The sequence below is a fragment of the Aedes aegypti genome, chromosome 2 (assembly GCF_002204515.2).
Source record: "Aedes aegypti strain LVP_AGWG chromosome 2, AaegL5.0 Primary Assembly, whole genome shotgun sequence".
Taxonomy (NCBI): Eukaryota; Metazoa; Arthropoda; class Insecta; order Diptera; family Culicidae; genus Aedes; species Aedes aegypti.
In genome coordinates, this window is record NC_035108.1 from 228,074,361 (window position 1) to 228,089,880 (window position 15,520).

The 15,520-nt window shown below is 39.9% G+C and overlaps 1 protein-coding gene across 5 annotated transcripts in view; it reads right to left on the reverse strand.

The window, feature by feature from the left end:
* The window catches only part of LOC5564188 (GTP-binding protein RAD), a 147,955-nt gene that overhangs the window by 110,720 nt on the left and 21,715 nt on the right, over positions 1 to 15,520 (reverse strand). For all 5 annotated transcript variants that reach the window (XM_021844276.1, XM_021844277.1, XM_021844279.1 and 2 more), the window contains one exon: positions 9,697 to 9,978. In XM_021844276.1, the coding sequence (XP_021699968.1) occupies positions 9,697 to 9,903 (207 nt within the window). In that variant the 5' untranslated portion in view covers positions 9,904 to 9,978. The remainder of the gene's footprint in view (positions 1 to 9,696; positions 9,979 to 15,520) is intronic.

Genomic DNA, 15,520 nt, shown 5'->3' on the forward strand with positions numbered 1-15,520 from the left:
CGTGTAGCACTTTAGATATTGCTGATGTTCTGTATGTTCCAGACCTGGCGGTCAACTTGCTTTCGGTAAGCCGTATATGCAACAAAGGGTTCCGTGTAAGCTTTTCGAAGGACTCTTGCGAGGTTAGCAGCGAATCCACCGGTGAAACCATCGCAACCGGTACAGAGGAGGACGGTTTGTACAAGCTGAAGCAATACGACCGACCAAAGGCGTGCGTTGCAAAACCTGGAGAGAACCTTGAGCTGTGGCACAGACGATACGGACATCTCAACTTGGACAGCGTGAAGCGTCTGCCGTCAATGGTGACTGGTATCGACGTCCGTGGGAAGGATATCCCCGCATGTGGCCGGTGTGCTGAAGGTAAGCACCACAAACTTCCATTCAAGGCAACGGGCAACCGGTCGAGTGAGCTGCTGGATCTGGTTCATTCGGACCTATGCGGACCGATGGAGAAGCCATCGATAGGAGGAAGCAAATATTTCGTCACGTTCATTGACGATGCCAGCCGTATGACGCACGTGTATTTTCTCAAGTCCAAAGGAGAAGTTTTTGACGCATTTGTGGAGTTCAAGACGTACGTCGAGAAGCAGACTGGTAGGTCCATCAAACGCTTCCGGACCGACAACGGAACCGAATATGTCGGTAATAAGTTTGAACAGTTCCTGAAGGCAAGCGGCATCCGTCATGAGACATCTGTGGCCTACAATCCGCAGCAGAACGGGCTAGCAGAGCGGATGAATCGGACGATTGAAGAACGTGCCAGATGCATGTTGTTCGATTCTGGTCTAGACAAGCGATTTTGGGCTGAAGCGGCGTCCACGGCTGTGCATTTGATCAACCGATCGCCGACAAAAGGCAAGCAAGTCACACCGATTGAAGAATTCACCGGACGGAAGCCAGATGTTTCAAACCTGCGGGTGTTCGGATCGAGTGCGATGGCCTATGTTCCGAAAGTGAATCGGAAGAAATGGGATCCGAAATCAAGGCCGTGTATTCTAGTTGGCTACGCCGACTGTTCCAAAGGCTACAGAGTGTACGACCCGGCGACTAAACAAGTGTTCGTCAACCGCGACGTGGTTATCCTGAGTGAAGATGTGAAGCGTGAAGATGACGAGATGATTGATGATCTGGATCCGACAACAGTGCCATCCCCGGTGGCCATCTTCGAAGAGAATGAAGAGGTTCCCGTTCCAGTTGTAGTGCAGCAACCCACTGCGCTCCCTCCGCAATTAACTCGGAACGTTTCACAACCTACCACGAGGCGTAGCGCGAGGGAGCGCAAGGTACCAGGCAAGTATTCTGAATTCAAGGTGACGTACAGTATCCTTCCTCAGAAACTTGCACTTTCAGAGAATCGTCCAGACCTAGCGTGGTCGTCCATCACTGCGCTCCCGTCACACGAAAAGGAAGAAGATGTTGGGCCGCAACACGATTCTGGGCACAGTGACTGGGAGCGCCCAGTCGGAGGCAAGTGGAATAATAATTCGATCTGCAGTGGTATGCTTTCGGTATCCCACAGATTTCTGGAGAGCCGGACACCTTCCAACAGGCGTTGGACCGACCAGACCGTAGCTGCTGGATCGAAGCTATGCAGTCCGAGCATCGATCGTTGTGCGACAACGACACGTGGTCCCTCGTCGATCTACCGGCAGGTCGGAAAGCACTCAAGAGCAAGTGGGTGTACAAACTGAAGACCAGTGCGGATGGCTCCATCCAGCGGCATAAGGCCCGACTCGTGATAAAGGGATACTCACAAGTCAAAGGCGTGGACTACGATGCGACCTACTCTCCCGTCGTACGGTATGCGACCGTGCGGTACCTCTTGGCGATGGCAGCCAAGTACGATCTCCTGGTGTACCAAATGGATGCGGTGACTGCATTCCTGCAGGGCGAGCTGCAGGAAGAGGAGATTTATATGGAGCAGCCGGAGGGATTCCGGGACGCACGAGCTCCGAAGAAGGTATGCCGTCTCAAGAAGGCCTTGTATGGCTTGAAGCAGGCCAGTCGCGTCTGGAATCAGAAGCTCGATCAAAAGCTCAAGGCGATTGGATTCCAGAGATCGCAGTATGACTCGTGCGTTTATTACCGATTCGAAGATGGGAAGGCGATCATCATAACGGTTTATGTTGACGATTTCCTGCTGTTTTCCAACAATCAAGCGCTGGTGGACGAGGTGAAGCAGCAGCTGTGCAGGGGGCAGGTCAAGCAGATCTTGGGACTGCAGGTTACGCGATCCAATGGCATGGTGGCTATTGATCAGGAGCATTATATCGAGGAGCTTCTGAAACGGTTCCGGATGGAGGAGTCAAACCCTGTGGCGACACCCTTGGACGTCAATCAGAAGCTGACCAAAGCGATGAAGCCGGCATCTGCGGAAGAAAGAGAAAAGATGAGCAGTATTCCGTTCAAGGAGCTAGTTGGTGGTTTGCAATTCGTTGCCCAATGCTCTCGGCCGGATATCAGCTACGCGGTGAGTGTTGTCAGCAGCTTTAGTAGTGACCCGGGATCAGCACACTGGACGGCAGCAAAGCGAATTCTACGATATTTGAAGGGGACGAAGGATCACAAGCTAGTGTACCGAGCTGACCCAGAACAGGATTTCCAAGGCTACAGCGATGCGGATTGGGCGAATGATGTCGAGACTCGGCGTTCAATCTCTGGGTACGTGTTCATGCAGAGCGGCGGTGCAGTTTCGTGGAGCTCGAAGAGGCAGTCCACCGTAGCACTGTCCACTACCGAAGCTGAATACATGGCACTTTCTTCGGCTACCCAGGAAGCGGCATGGTGGAGAGGATTCCGTCAAGAACTCCATGGTGCGGAAATGCCAGTGCCGATCAAATGCGATAACAAGAGCGCCATCAACCTGGCGGAGAAGGACATGGGCTACTCTTCAAGGAGCAAGCACATAGATATAAGACACCATTATGTACGGGAACAATTAGCATCTAGGGCCATTTGCTTGAACCATGTATCATCGGATCTTCAGGCAGCAGATATTTTTACCAAACCGATACCAAACACAAAGCTGTTTGAAGATAGAAAAATGTTAGGTATTCAGAAAATTGCCGCTTAAGGGGGGATGTTAGATCATAGTAAGAGACGATTTAAATTGGATTAATAAACCTCATTAGTTACTTGCCCTCTAACTTGACTAGACGTCTCTATCAAATATCCAATGTTGAAACATTGGAACAAATGTCAAATAAAATAAGAATTAATAATTTCAGGCAAAATCGTTAAAATCTTCTATTGAAACGATAAATGCGTTATATATTTAAGTTAAATTAGGTTAAGTAAATTGAAAAGGTGTTTTTTTTTCTCTTATAAGCAGGTGAAATCTACTCACCTGTAAATAATCTGAACTGCTACGGCAAATGAAACGTAATATGCTGTTAACAAAATGTTAATAAAATCTTAAATTTGTTATACCAAATTAGGATGATAGTGTTGTCTAACACAGAACACCTAGATATTGACAATTCGAGTGACAATTAGAAGTTCGGCAGTCAAAACTTCGGCGAAGTTCGGCGTCGTCATTCTAATTTGGTGCTTCGCCGACGCATAAGGATTGCCTTTGTCGGCGTAGCACTTCGGTAGAATGCCGACGCCGAACTTCGGCGAACTTTCGGTGATATTTCATTTATCTTATGAACTTCGGTCTAAAGTTAATCTGAATGCACAATACAAGAAATGGGTGGAATACAAACAACAGTGTCGTTGCTTGGCGGCCAGTGAAAGAAACTGAATGTTCAAAAGGTTGTTGCCTGCAGAGTCTATATACACAGAGTTGCGCGAAGAGACTTGTTGTTGCTTGTTGTTCTTTGTCTTCGAAAACAGCCCCTATCTGTTTTGGGCTCATTCATTTATTTCATAACGCTAAAATTGACCATTTTTGACACCCACCCACCCCCTTGTAACGCTTTTTGTATGAACATTATTCAATTTTTGTATGGGCCGTAACATCCTCAGGACACCCACCCACCCCCTCTAGCGTTATGAAATTTATGAATGGGCCCTTTGCTGGGCTGCTTGATAGGTCACGGTTTGACAGTTCGATAGGTAGATTTGGTTTCACTCTTCGCGCAACTCTTAATTCATAGACTCTGGTTGCCTGTACTTTTTGACGCTGGCGCGAACTGTTAGCATTTAATGGGTAGTATCCACTTCGTAAGTACTGTGCAAAAGGATAGGACAAGTAATGGCCAAGAAATACTGCAGCTGTCCAAATTACTTGACCTGTATCCAGTTGACAAGTAGAGCTGATTTCGTAACATTGGTAACGCCTGCCGTACAAATCAAATGGAGCTGTCACTATTCCGTACGGAAAAATGTGCTGTTCAATTATTCCGCAAGTAAAAGTGACACTTCGCTCATTCTGGATCACTTGTCAAAATTACTTTGGTATTGTGTATTTCTTTCACTACTGGACTGCGAAGTGCGGTCCCATAAGTGCGAAAGTGCGAATAAAAGTGCGGGATTGCAATGAATCCTGTTGGTGTCTTCAGAGCACTTATTCTTCGATTTACGAAGAATAAGTCCCCCAAAGACACCTACCCGATTTGACGCAATTGCGCACTTTTATTAGCGTTTCCGCACTTGTAAAAACTTCTGCGATAGTCCAGTAGTGAAAAAAATGCGCAATAATTAGCAACAAATTGTACTTGACCGCTCTACTTAGGATGTGGATACCAGGCTTAAGAACGAAATAAACAGTCGTTACCCTATTGGCCAAGTTATGATTTGAGAGTTAATTACATGATGCGGCTGTTTTGAGGTCAAATCTATAAGATATTCTACATTATAAGTTTGAAATTTGTTCGCATTGCGTTCAAACAAACTGCTTAATTTTATGTGCGCATATGTAAATTTACATAAAAATAAATGTAAACCGCAAAAAAATGTTGAGGAAATCCATATGGGACAGTTATGTTTTTATGGGCAGTATATTTTTGTTTAAACTATAACATATTTCGTATCAATTTTATTCAATGTAAAGGTTATTTTGTTATATTTCAACTACTAACCAGCCAAAATATGTTGTTAGAGAAAACGTGCGAAATGAGTATCAACATATTTTATGTTACAATTCTGTAGTAATCAGCCCACTGCTAAGTCACTCAGAAATAAATAAAGTCATAAATGACTATTTTTCATGCATAATCCCGGTTTGCCTGGGTTCATGCATAAAATATCTAAAATGCGAGAAGACACAGAAAACTTTATGCAGTTTAGTTCAGCAATGTCTATTTTTTAGTAATTTTCAATCTAAAACGTAGATTTGACAGTCGTTCGAAAATGCATACTTTTTATGCATTTTCAGACTATTTTCGAGCTGCTTGAAATTGGTATTAAATGCGAAATTAAAAGTGCCAAATTTTAAATACTTTTACGTAGAATCAACCATGGGTCAAACTATATTTTTATTGGTTCAAAACACAATTCAGAAATTAACAAAATAAATAGACAAATTTTTCATCACTTTAATTCAACCGCCAGTCAGCAGTTCTTTTTCCAATAACTTGGACGACGGAACATAGCCTGGCGATTATAAAAATCCAAGTGCCGTATCTCGGCAACTTTTCCGTCAAACTGGTGGCAGCGTTAGTCCTTGGGACGATCATTTCTCTCATAATATAAGATCCCGTTCCTCGCACCGGATGATCATCGGGGTACATATGGACCAATGCACGAGTTCACTAATTTGACGTTTGAGCGGTGCCGAATTCACTTGTTTCCATGGTCACGTAAATAACACGGCACCGCTCAAACGTCAACAAGTGAACGCGTGCATTGGTCCATAGCGGATCGACAGACTGGCTCTTTTGAAAAGTTGTATTTACTTTGCATCGAAGATGCACACTTCAAGAGGATTCCTGGAAAATAAGCTGTTTTGTTATCCAGGATTTCACAGGAAATAAATTTAATTATTGTGTATTTCTTTCACTACTGGACTGCGAAGTGCGGCTTCATAAGTGCGAAAATGCGAATAAAAGTGCGGGATTGCATCGAATCATTTTGGCGTCTTCAGAGCACTTATTCTTAGGATTGCGAAGAATAAGCCCGCTGAAGACATCGAATCGATTTGATGCAATCGCGCACTTTCGTTGACGTTTCCGCACTTGTAAAAACTTCTGCGATAGTCCAGTGATTAAAGAAATGCGCAATATTTGTCTCACCATTTTGATTGCAATTTTGTGCTGTTTGTCAACCATATTAATGTTTCACATTTATAAAACCTTGTTTTCACTGCGGAACACTTTATAAAATGGCGGCCTGACCAGATTCAAAATTTGATTGCCTATCTAAAAAGTATCCATTTTTTGCTTTAATTAGTATAGTAAAAATAATTCTAAAAAATAGCCAAAAAATGCATATATTGTAGAACGATTAATAAATAAATCATGTTAAGTTCATAAATGAATGAAATTATGTCACTGGGTGAATTTCGTGATTTCTGAGTGGCTATAGCCATGTTTTTTTATATATAAGCCATTTTATGAGACGTTTCGAATCATATGGTTTCCGTTTGTTTATAAGACACTTGTGTATTTCATACGACGATTTTGAGATTTATACGACTAGCATAATGTTTTCATAACAATCAATTGCCAATGTCATAAGAACGCTTATGAACCCCATTGCTCATCATTGTGAAAAACCACGAGAGGCAAATTTTCTCGGTACAGGCATTTCACTATCAGAAATTCAATATGGCTTCCGAAATTGACACGTGTTTGCTGATTTTCCGTTGGCTAATTGCGTTTTAAATGCATTAAAGGGTAAATATTTTCTATTTGTCATCAAATCCGCTGTTACTAATACTTTATTTTGAACAGATTGTGAAATTAGATCCGAGCAGGAAGATTGTTGTATGAAAATTGAAGACAATTTGTATGACGCGTAAGAAATCCGAATCCCCCTCATCAATCAATCCCTTCGTAATTCATTGACCGCCCCTAACGTAAAACCTGCACCAATTGAAGTGTTCTTCACAACTTTTCTCAATATTTTTTCGCGGCTATGATATACAGCTTCTCGTTAAAAATAGGTGAGCCAACTCGAGAAAATCGATTTTTTATCCACTTTGTCGTATATCGCAAGTCGATTCTTATGCTTACAGTAAAGTGCTTTAATCGAATTGCGGCGTGACAAAATGGATGAAAATTTGATTTTCGCAAGTTGGTTAACCTATTTTTCAACGCGGATTAGTATAATTCATATATTGTAATTTATAATCTAAAGCTCAAATTACACAAGATAGTCTTATGAAACCAAGAATGGAATAGAACGTTAATTCATAAGACTATCTATGGATTTTGTTATCATGTCAATGCTGGTTCATAAGATTATCTTACGAAATTCCTAAAAGGTGTGTTATGGAAACAACATCTGCCGGAAATCATACGATGGTCTTATGAATTTCAAAGATTTTTCTTGTGTCGTAATTCCATAAGCAAATCTTATGACAGTCTTACGTCCGTTTTTGTCAGTGTACAACAAGATCTGGATCCGAGAAGCGGAGGAAGTAATAATCGAGGAGTCTGCTTTACGACAACTACCGGAAGTGATAAGTCAAGCGATGTAAGGTGGATAATAGACTCTGGTTGTACGAAGCATATGACGAGAACACAGGAAGTTTAGGCTGGTGGAATCCTTGTGCTGAGAAGGTTTCATTAGCAGATGGGAAAACAGTAACGGCCAGAGGAATTGGACAAGGAAGAATAACTGGACGCGGATTACGAGGCATGTCAGTGGAAATTAAAGTGAAGGAGTTGTTGTACGTTCCTGGATTATCCGCTAATGTGTTGTCGGTCAGCAGGATCACTGATAAAGGATATACTGTACGATTTGGTTTGAGTGATTGTCACATAATGGATGGCGACACTGTGATTGCTGTGGGTGAGAAAAACAACGGCTTATATTATTTGACGCAGTAGATGTAGTGCTTCGAGTCAGGAGAAGAAGAACATTGGTAGAATTTTGAGCTGTATGTTTGTGTGGGCTACACTAAGGAGGAGTGTTGGAGATAAGTAGTGTCAGCCCCCTGGTAATTGTGATAGAGTTAGCCCCTTGAACAATGTTGACAATTGAGAGTGTATGTAGATAAGTGTTTCAGTATGCGTTTCAGACTGACGAAGCAATAATGTTGATGTGTTTTGACTACGGATTGTTTGTTTATATATTAGTCCGTACTAGCTCTTTGAGCAATAAAGAAGTGAAACGCATTTCGTGTAGTTGGCTTTCATTTTCTTCTATCACGCGAATCCCGGGACGGTAAATGTCCAGTCGGTCGGTTTTCTAGTGTAACCGTGTTCACTGTGCCTGGGATTCAACAAGGGTTACCATATTTGCTCTCATTGGAAAGAGTACATTTTTTCAGCTCTTTAAAAGAGTATAAAAAAGTACAATTCGTCTAACTTGACAAACAAAAATTGTAATATTATCAATGTGTTCGTCCTTATTTTCGTGTGTTGGCCATTTTTATTATTGTTTTTGGAATTCTAAAGTCGTTGGTCGCATTAAACTTATTGACATACAAAAGTTAGATTTCGATGACAAGGAATGGAAATATTGTTATTGACGGCTTGTTCTCGCCTAACTCATGCAAACATATGTCAGATTCATAATCACAGCCACTTTTCCTACATTTCAAAACCTATTTTTAATTTTTTTTCATATATATATATATATATATATATATATATATATATATATATATATATATATATATATATATATATATATATATATATATATATATATATATATATATATATATATATATATATATATATATATATATATATATATATAACGGATATAACACAAAAAGTTGTTAAATTTTTTGTAATAATATTGCATTTCATACAAGGTTCGCTTAGAAAAACTTTTTAAGGTATTTAGCATGAATGTTCTTTACAAAATCTAGTATTTCAAATTCAACTCGAACCATTTTTAGCTTAAAATCAATAGTTTGTAATTTGCTTTGATAGATGGATAGTATTACCATTTGGTCACTTATTTCTGCATTGTTTGAGATAAATTAGCGTATAAATTCTTTCAACCCATTTTTGAGCTTATCGTATCGCCTCGATTTAGCCAGTTTTTGTCGAAAATCAGTGGAAGTTGATCTGGTTTCTTTAACAGGTTAACAATTTGCTCAGCAGTTGTCAATCTATATCTGGGTAAGAGTACACTTAACTCGTTTTATAAAAAAGAATAGTACAGAAAATTTATGGACAAAAAAGAGTACATGTACTCTAAAAAGAGTACGACTGGTAACCCTACAGGGAACCACTTCCCAGTAGGAACCGAATAGTCCATGTTACGAGACGTTTTTGTACAGCCGATCGCTTATTTTATGAATGAAATTTTGACAGAAGGCGGTGTCGTAACGTGTGAAAGTAACAGCAATATCATCAGTGTTGTCGTTTCGTAAAATGAACTATTTCACAGGATATTTCTGGACAAACATTTGAAAAGGGCCCAAGAGGTTTTAAGCCTTTTTTTGTCAGAAACGTTGCTGTTGAGCCCTTTTTAGCCCGCCCACGCAAACTAACACCACTATCAGAAAGATTGGTGTTAGCGCTTAGCTCGTCTTTGGCTCAACAGCGTCTTGCAAAGCCAATGTTTACCAATGTCGATGTGCCCTTTTGAAATGTTTGTCCAGATTTTAATTCATCTAATTTGACTTACCGATCTTGGAGCAGTAATGCGCGCACTTTGAGATCGAGTGGCTGGTCTACGACGTCTATTACCTGGAGTTCCACTGTCGGGTGTGCCACTCTCCGATGGAGGGTTTACAATAGTTTCCAAGCTTGCACATGCAGGTGCAGATATTGATGAACTACGCTTTTTGTAAGGAGGACGTTTACTCGGAGGGTTGTCGTCGGCCATTGTCATATACTAAAATGTTACCACCGTCCACCTCTTCAATTCAATAGATTTTACCACGTCTCTGGTCAATGAATGGCATATCTGAAAAACAGAAACAGAAGTTGACAGAACATAAACATCACGTTAAGAGGAAAATAACCATCATCGTTTTACAAATTTTCAAAACCAGTTTTTTTGCTCAAAGCCGAAGCAATGTTTATGAAAATCCATCATTGCATTGCACTTGCTATCTGTAATGCAGTGTTAGATTGTCATGTGAATATTTCTAAAATTGAACGAAAAAACTGGTTTTCTATTTTTGATGATTGCTGATGATTGAATGATGGATTCTTAAGCCTTAAATGTAATGTAAGGGAATTTTTTTCTCTTCACTGAACGAAGAAATATCATAAATAGTATTAAAAACGTCACATACTTGAACGATTATCGAATTCACATTCATCTTATGTGTATCCATCGAATTTTATGTACAAAACACGTAAAAATCAATATGATACCTAATAATATTTATCTGTTATACCGGTAAATGATTTTGAAAATAAGGGGATTATGCTTCCAGTGGGCGGAGAAAATGAAACGTTACAATTAATTTTCGACAAAATTGCAATTTTGGGCTTGAACCAAACTAATCATGTAAAAAATCGGCAAAATTGTTACCTTGACTTTCTTTTGACAAACATCCAAGAAGATTTCTACGTTAATGAAAGTATTGCACCCTTGTGGAAAAATGAAGCATTTCATACAGCATTAGAATACTCATTATTTATTCACAATAACTGCAGACCCACAGTGTGCGAATATGAGGATATCTATGAATACGATAATGCAAATTATGAAAACATAAAAAATAGAATAAATTTAATTGACTGGCAATCACTGATCAGAGAAGAAAATAATGTCGAAAAAGCTGTTGATATATTTTACAGTTTACTAATGGAAATTATTCGTGAAGAGGTACCTCTCAAAAGGAAAAAACTTTTTGGTAATTCAAAAAATCCCATCTGGTTCAATAGAAATATCAGGAATTTAAAAAAATCAAAAGCAAAAGGCTCACAAAATTTATAAAAAACATGGAAGTGATGATAATATGCAGAAATACCTGGACTTATGTGAACAGTTGAACATTGCTATAAATTCTGCACTTGAAGAGTAGAATTGAAAAATTGAGAGCGATATAAAGTCATGCCCAAGAAGTTTCTTTAATTATACTAAAACAAAATTAAAATCAAACAATCTACCATCAAAAATGCAACTTGACGATAAAGACGCTAACAACCCGGGAGAAATTTGCCACCTCTTTTCAACGTTTTTCCAAGAAATCTATACGACATTTTCAGAAGAGGATCGGGACCTAAATTATTTTTCATTCTTCTCTGCTCCCTCAAATGACATTAGTGTGCACCAGAGTACAAGACATCTTATCAGGCTTGAAAGGATTGGATGCCACAAAAAGTGCAGGACCTGATGAAATCCCTCCAGTATTTATGAAGAAGCTTGCTGTTGAATTTCTCCTTTGTTTTGGCTGTTCAATGTCACTAAAATCCGGCAAATTTCCTAAAATCTGGAAGAAATCATTCTAGTACCTATTTACAAATCAGGGAAGAAAACTGATATTCGTAATTATCGTGAAATCGATATTGTTTCGCACCGTATTGATTCTCCTAACCTATTAAACAGTTTAAATGTTTATACTCCTTCCCGGCAATTGAGGAATCGTAACTTGTTTTTTATTAATCACCGTCGTACTAATTATGCAAAATTTTCTCCTCTAAACCGAATGATGAGTTTATATAATCAACATTGCGAAACAATAGACTTAACAATGTCGCGTAGTAACCTAAGAATATACTTTAACTCTGTAAGATATAGCAGTGTGTAGATTTAAGTGTTAACATGTAGTCTACTTTGATTGACGATAATAAATAAATTATACATGACCAAGTGTTATGGATGTTACCCGATAAAGTCTATGTGATGTGCACATGTCAAAACTTATAGCAGAGTTTCAAGATGGCGCATCTTTTTGATTCACTCTTAGCAGATCTGGGATTCTCGGAGATTTCATGGTAAGCTTTTAAATGTAAATTTCTTAAAATGCCAAATAACTAAGCACAATTATCTTTTAGTATGCGTTTCAGAATTTTATTGAAAATTTCGGGTTCATCTAGTCAGAGCGACGTGAATTGTAATTTTTGATAACGAAATGTAAGTTGAATGCTTAGAAAAAAAAAACGAATTGGAGTAAATTAATATGATGATGCGCCCATCACTTTGATAAACAAAAACAAAGGCGTAATCAATGGTGTAAGTTGTTTTGCATGAGGTACAGTTTCGTCTTCTACAAATTTGCGTTTTTTGAATATGTAGGTTGTTAAATGATCGGTAGGGGAAAAGCGGGAAAAGTCTAAGTGAATAGACAATCAAGCTACAGTGACTCAACCTCATTTTCGTACGGGGCACTGTTTCCACCTCAAGTAGGTTTAAAACTATTAAATGATTTAAGGACTTCGATATACTTTATCAATTACGAAGGTCGTAGGTGTCATCTATTGCTCGGCAATCATAAACTCTATTAATTTGCTAAAATCTTTGGAATAATGGAAAAGTATTGAATTTGCGTCTAAAATCGAGCCAATTCCATATTCATACACCTAAGAAAAAACAAACATACAACATTCAAAACTAATATGTTATGTGCTAGATGATTGCTCAATGTTTTCATTACGTTGTTCAGATCTGAATTCAGATGTAGTATATACATTTGGAAAAAATATAAGCGGACATATTTGAAACATAAGTACCGTTTTGTCTCAAATTCCGAACAGACTCATATTCCGAACACACGGTTTTTGTATGGCGATTTGGTTGAAATGTTTCGCTGAAATATGTCACCAAATAACAAGGAAATGGTAGTCGATTGCAGTTCAATTTCAACGTCTCCAATATATTTTATACCGTAGGAGTAGTGATGATTCTCTAGTTTGAGACCAGTAAAACAAGCTCAGATAAATTTATATGCGATATTATTCATTTGAATACGATTTATTCGTGCTGTTCGGAATTTGAGTCAAGGTGTTCGGAATATGAGACAGAATAAACTCAGTGTTCGGCATTTGAAACAAAATGTTGTTCCATACTTTTAGGTAAAAACAATACTAAAACCTGTGCTAAAACTACTTAAATCAACATTATTATTGGTACACCCAGCAGCTAACAATTAGACTTTACGAAGAAATAAAAATTTACACAAATATCAGCCAATTCATGCCAATCAGTTGTATTTGAAGTCACTGTTGGCTTTAAGTGTTCGGAATAGGAGTCAAAACGGTAAATTTAAGAAAAATATCACTTTTCAAATGTTTTTGCTAAAAACAATCTAGTAAGTCGAACAATAACGTAATTTTTTCAAGTTAACTTCATTAACAATGATTACTATTTACATACACTCCATTGATTCAGCTATCCACTTGCATTTTATTATTATTATTATTATCTTTATTAAGGACATTTTCAGCCCTATGGCTGGTTCATCTCCGTACACACTTGCATTTAAATCAATTCTAGTTTGGATATTTACCGCTATCCGAAAACACTCACATCCCTAGACTTCAAGTCATGCTTACAAACCTATTTACTTACTTTAAACTTGCAAGGAATAGTGTAGGTGCTAAGATTACCACTTTGCACGCAGGAGACCACGTATCAAGTTTACCGACGCGCACTTTGATTTTTGCAATGGTTTTTTTTAGATAGATAAAGCAGCGACGAAATCTGTTCAGATATGATGATAAAGCAGAACAAAATGTTGAGTGAATATTGCAAATTATTGTAAACTCAATCAAATTTACTTTGAGTCAACTAAACTATATTTCTTAATTAACCTTAAAATATAGTTAATTTGACCGGAAAAATGATTACAAACACTATATTTTGTTCTCCGTGTGGATTTCTCAATGACTTCATCAACTAGCTTCGGATTCTACATCCGTCGGATGTTCCAAATCCGATTTTGGTAAAGGATTCTGACTTGGAATCGAATCGTCTAGCAGACGTACAGTGGGTATTCGCTCGTTGGGGATCCGCTACATGACTCGATGGTTGGATGTTCGCTGGTTGGAAAATATTCCAACTAAAAAGTGTTGGGCAGAGGTGGACATACCACAACGCAGAACAGGGTCACCGAAGCGGAACGCGGAACCAGGATTTCGGTAGGAAAGAAACACAACTAATCAACTACTGTACGCAAGAGAAAGCTTTAATAAACACACGTCTGTACGGATTGAACATCACATTACGGATGAATGGCAAAACTTTCCATTCTCCCTTTCTTCCTTCTATTTGGCGCTCTCGCTGGCGCCGCTGCGACTGCCTTCAGCGCCGCCTCACTCATACAGCTAAACACATCCAGTGCTGCCGCTTTGCATACGAGGCACAATCATTGCATACTCCAATACTCCTCCTCAATGTTGTCCTCGTATTCGTCCTCATCATATCTTCGTTCCATGCCGGGTTGATCTCCTCCTGCTTCAAGCATCGAAAACGTAATCTACCAACCGGCTGGGTCGTACTCCTCGATTGCTCCTCCTGGATCGCCGAACTTCCCTCCAGTTATCAGCATCCGAATCTGGGCTTCCACTGTTGGACTCCGCCACATGCAGCGGCTCCACTTCCTCGCTTGAAGTGTCCGCATCGAAGTATTCTTCCTCTTCACGTTCTTCGGCTCTATTCGGCTTCTTCTCCGAATACCAGCTCACCACACTGACTGGTGAACTTCTTAGCTTCGTCGTCTTCTTCTCGCCAATTATCGGCCGTTGGCCCTCCACTTTCTTCACAGCGTTCGCCAACTTCAGCCGATACAATGACCCCGACTTTTCTCCTATAACCACTTTCTTACCAGATGCATCGCAAATATCGCAACCATCCTTCTTAAATGTCACTGAAAACGCTTTCGCCGTCAATCTGTCCACTGACACGAGTCCACTTGCCAATGACGGAATGTACAACACGTCGGTTAGTTTCACTTCAATTTTACTTCCGTTTCCGTCCACGCCATACACAACACCTTCGCCACAACCAGCGGCGGTAACCACTTTACCGTTCGCCAACACTACACTTGGACCTTTTTGTTCTTTCAGCGATTTGAAGAAATTTCTGTCGCTCGTCATGTGCCGACTTGCTCCACTGTCAATGTACCAGCACTTTCGCTGATCCACTCCAGCCATAAAACACACACTTCTGGCACCACAATTTTCGTCCTTCGCTTGTCTCGCGTTTTGCCGCACACGCACTCTGTCGTCCGGCTTCTTCTTATCTTCGCACTCACTTTCTAGCTCCTGCTTCGCTAGCATAAACGAACGACAGTTGCGACGCAAATGACCAGGCTTGTCGCAAAAGAAGCATCTTCTCACCGGTGCTCTATTGCCGAGTCCACCCACGCTTTGCACTACCGCACTTTTCAACGCTTTCGTTTCACATTGCATTTCACTTATTTCGCCGGATCGCTCTCTCCGACGCTCGAACTCATCGATCAGCTTCGATTTCACAAGCTGCATCGTGATGTCCACATCGGCACGACTCTCTAACGCCGTGACCAAACCACCGTACGAATCAGGCAAGCTACGCA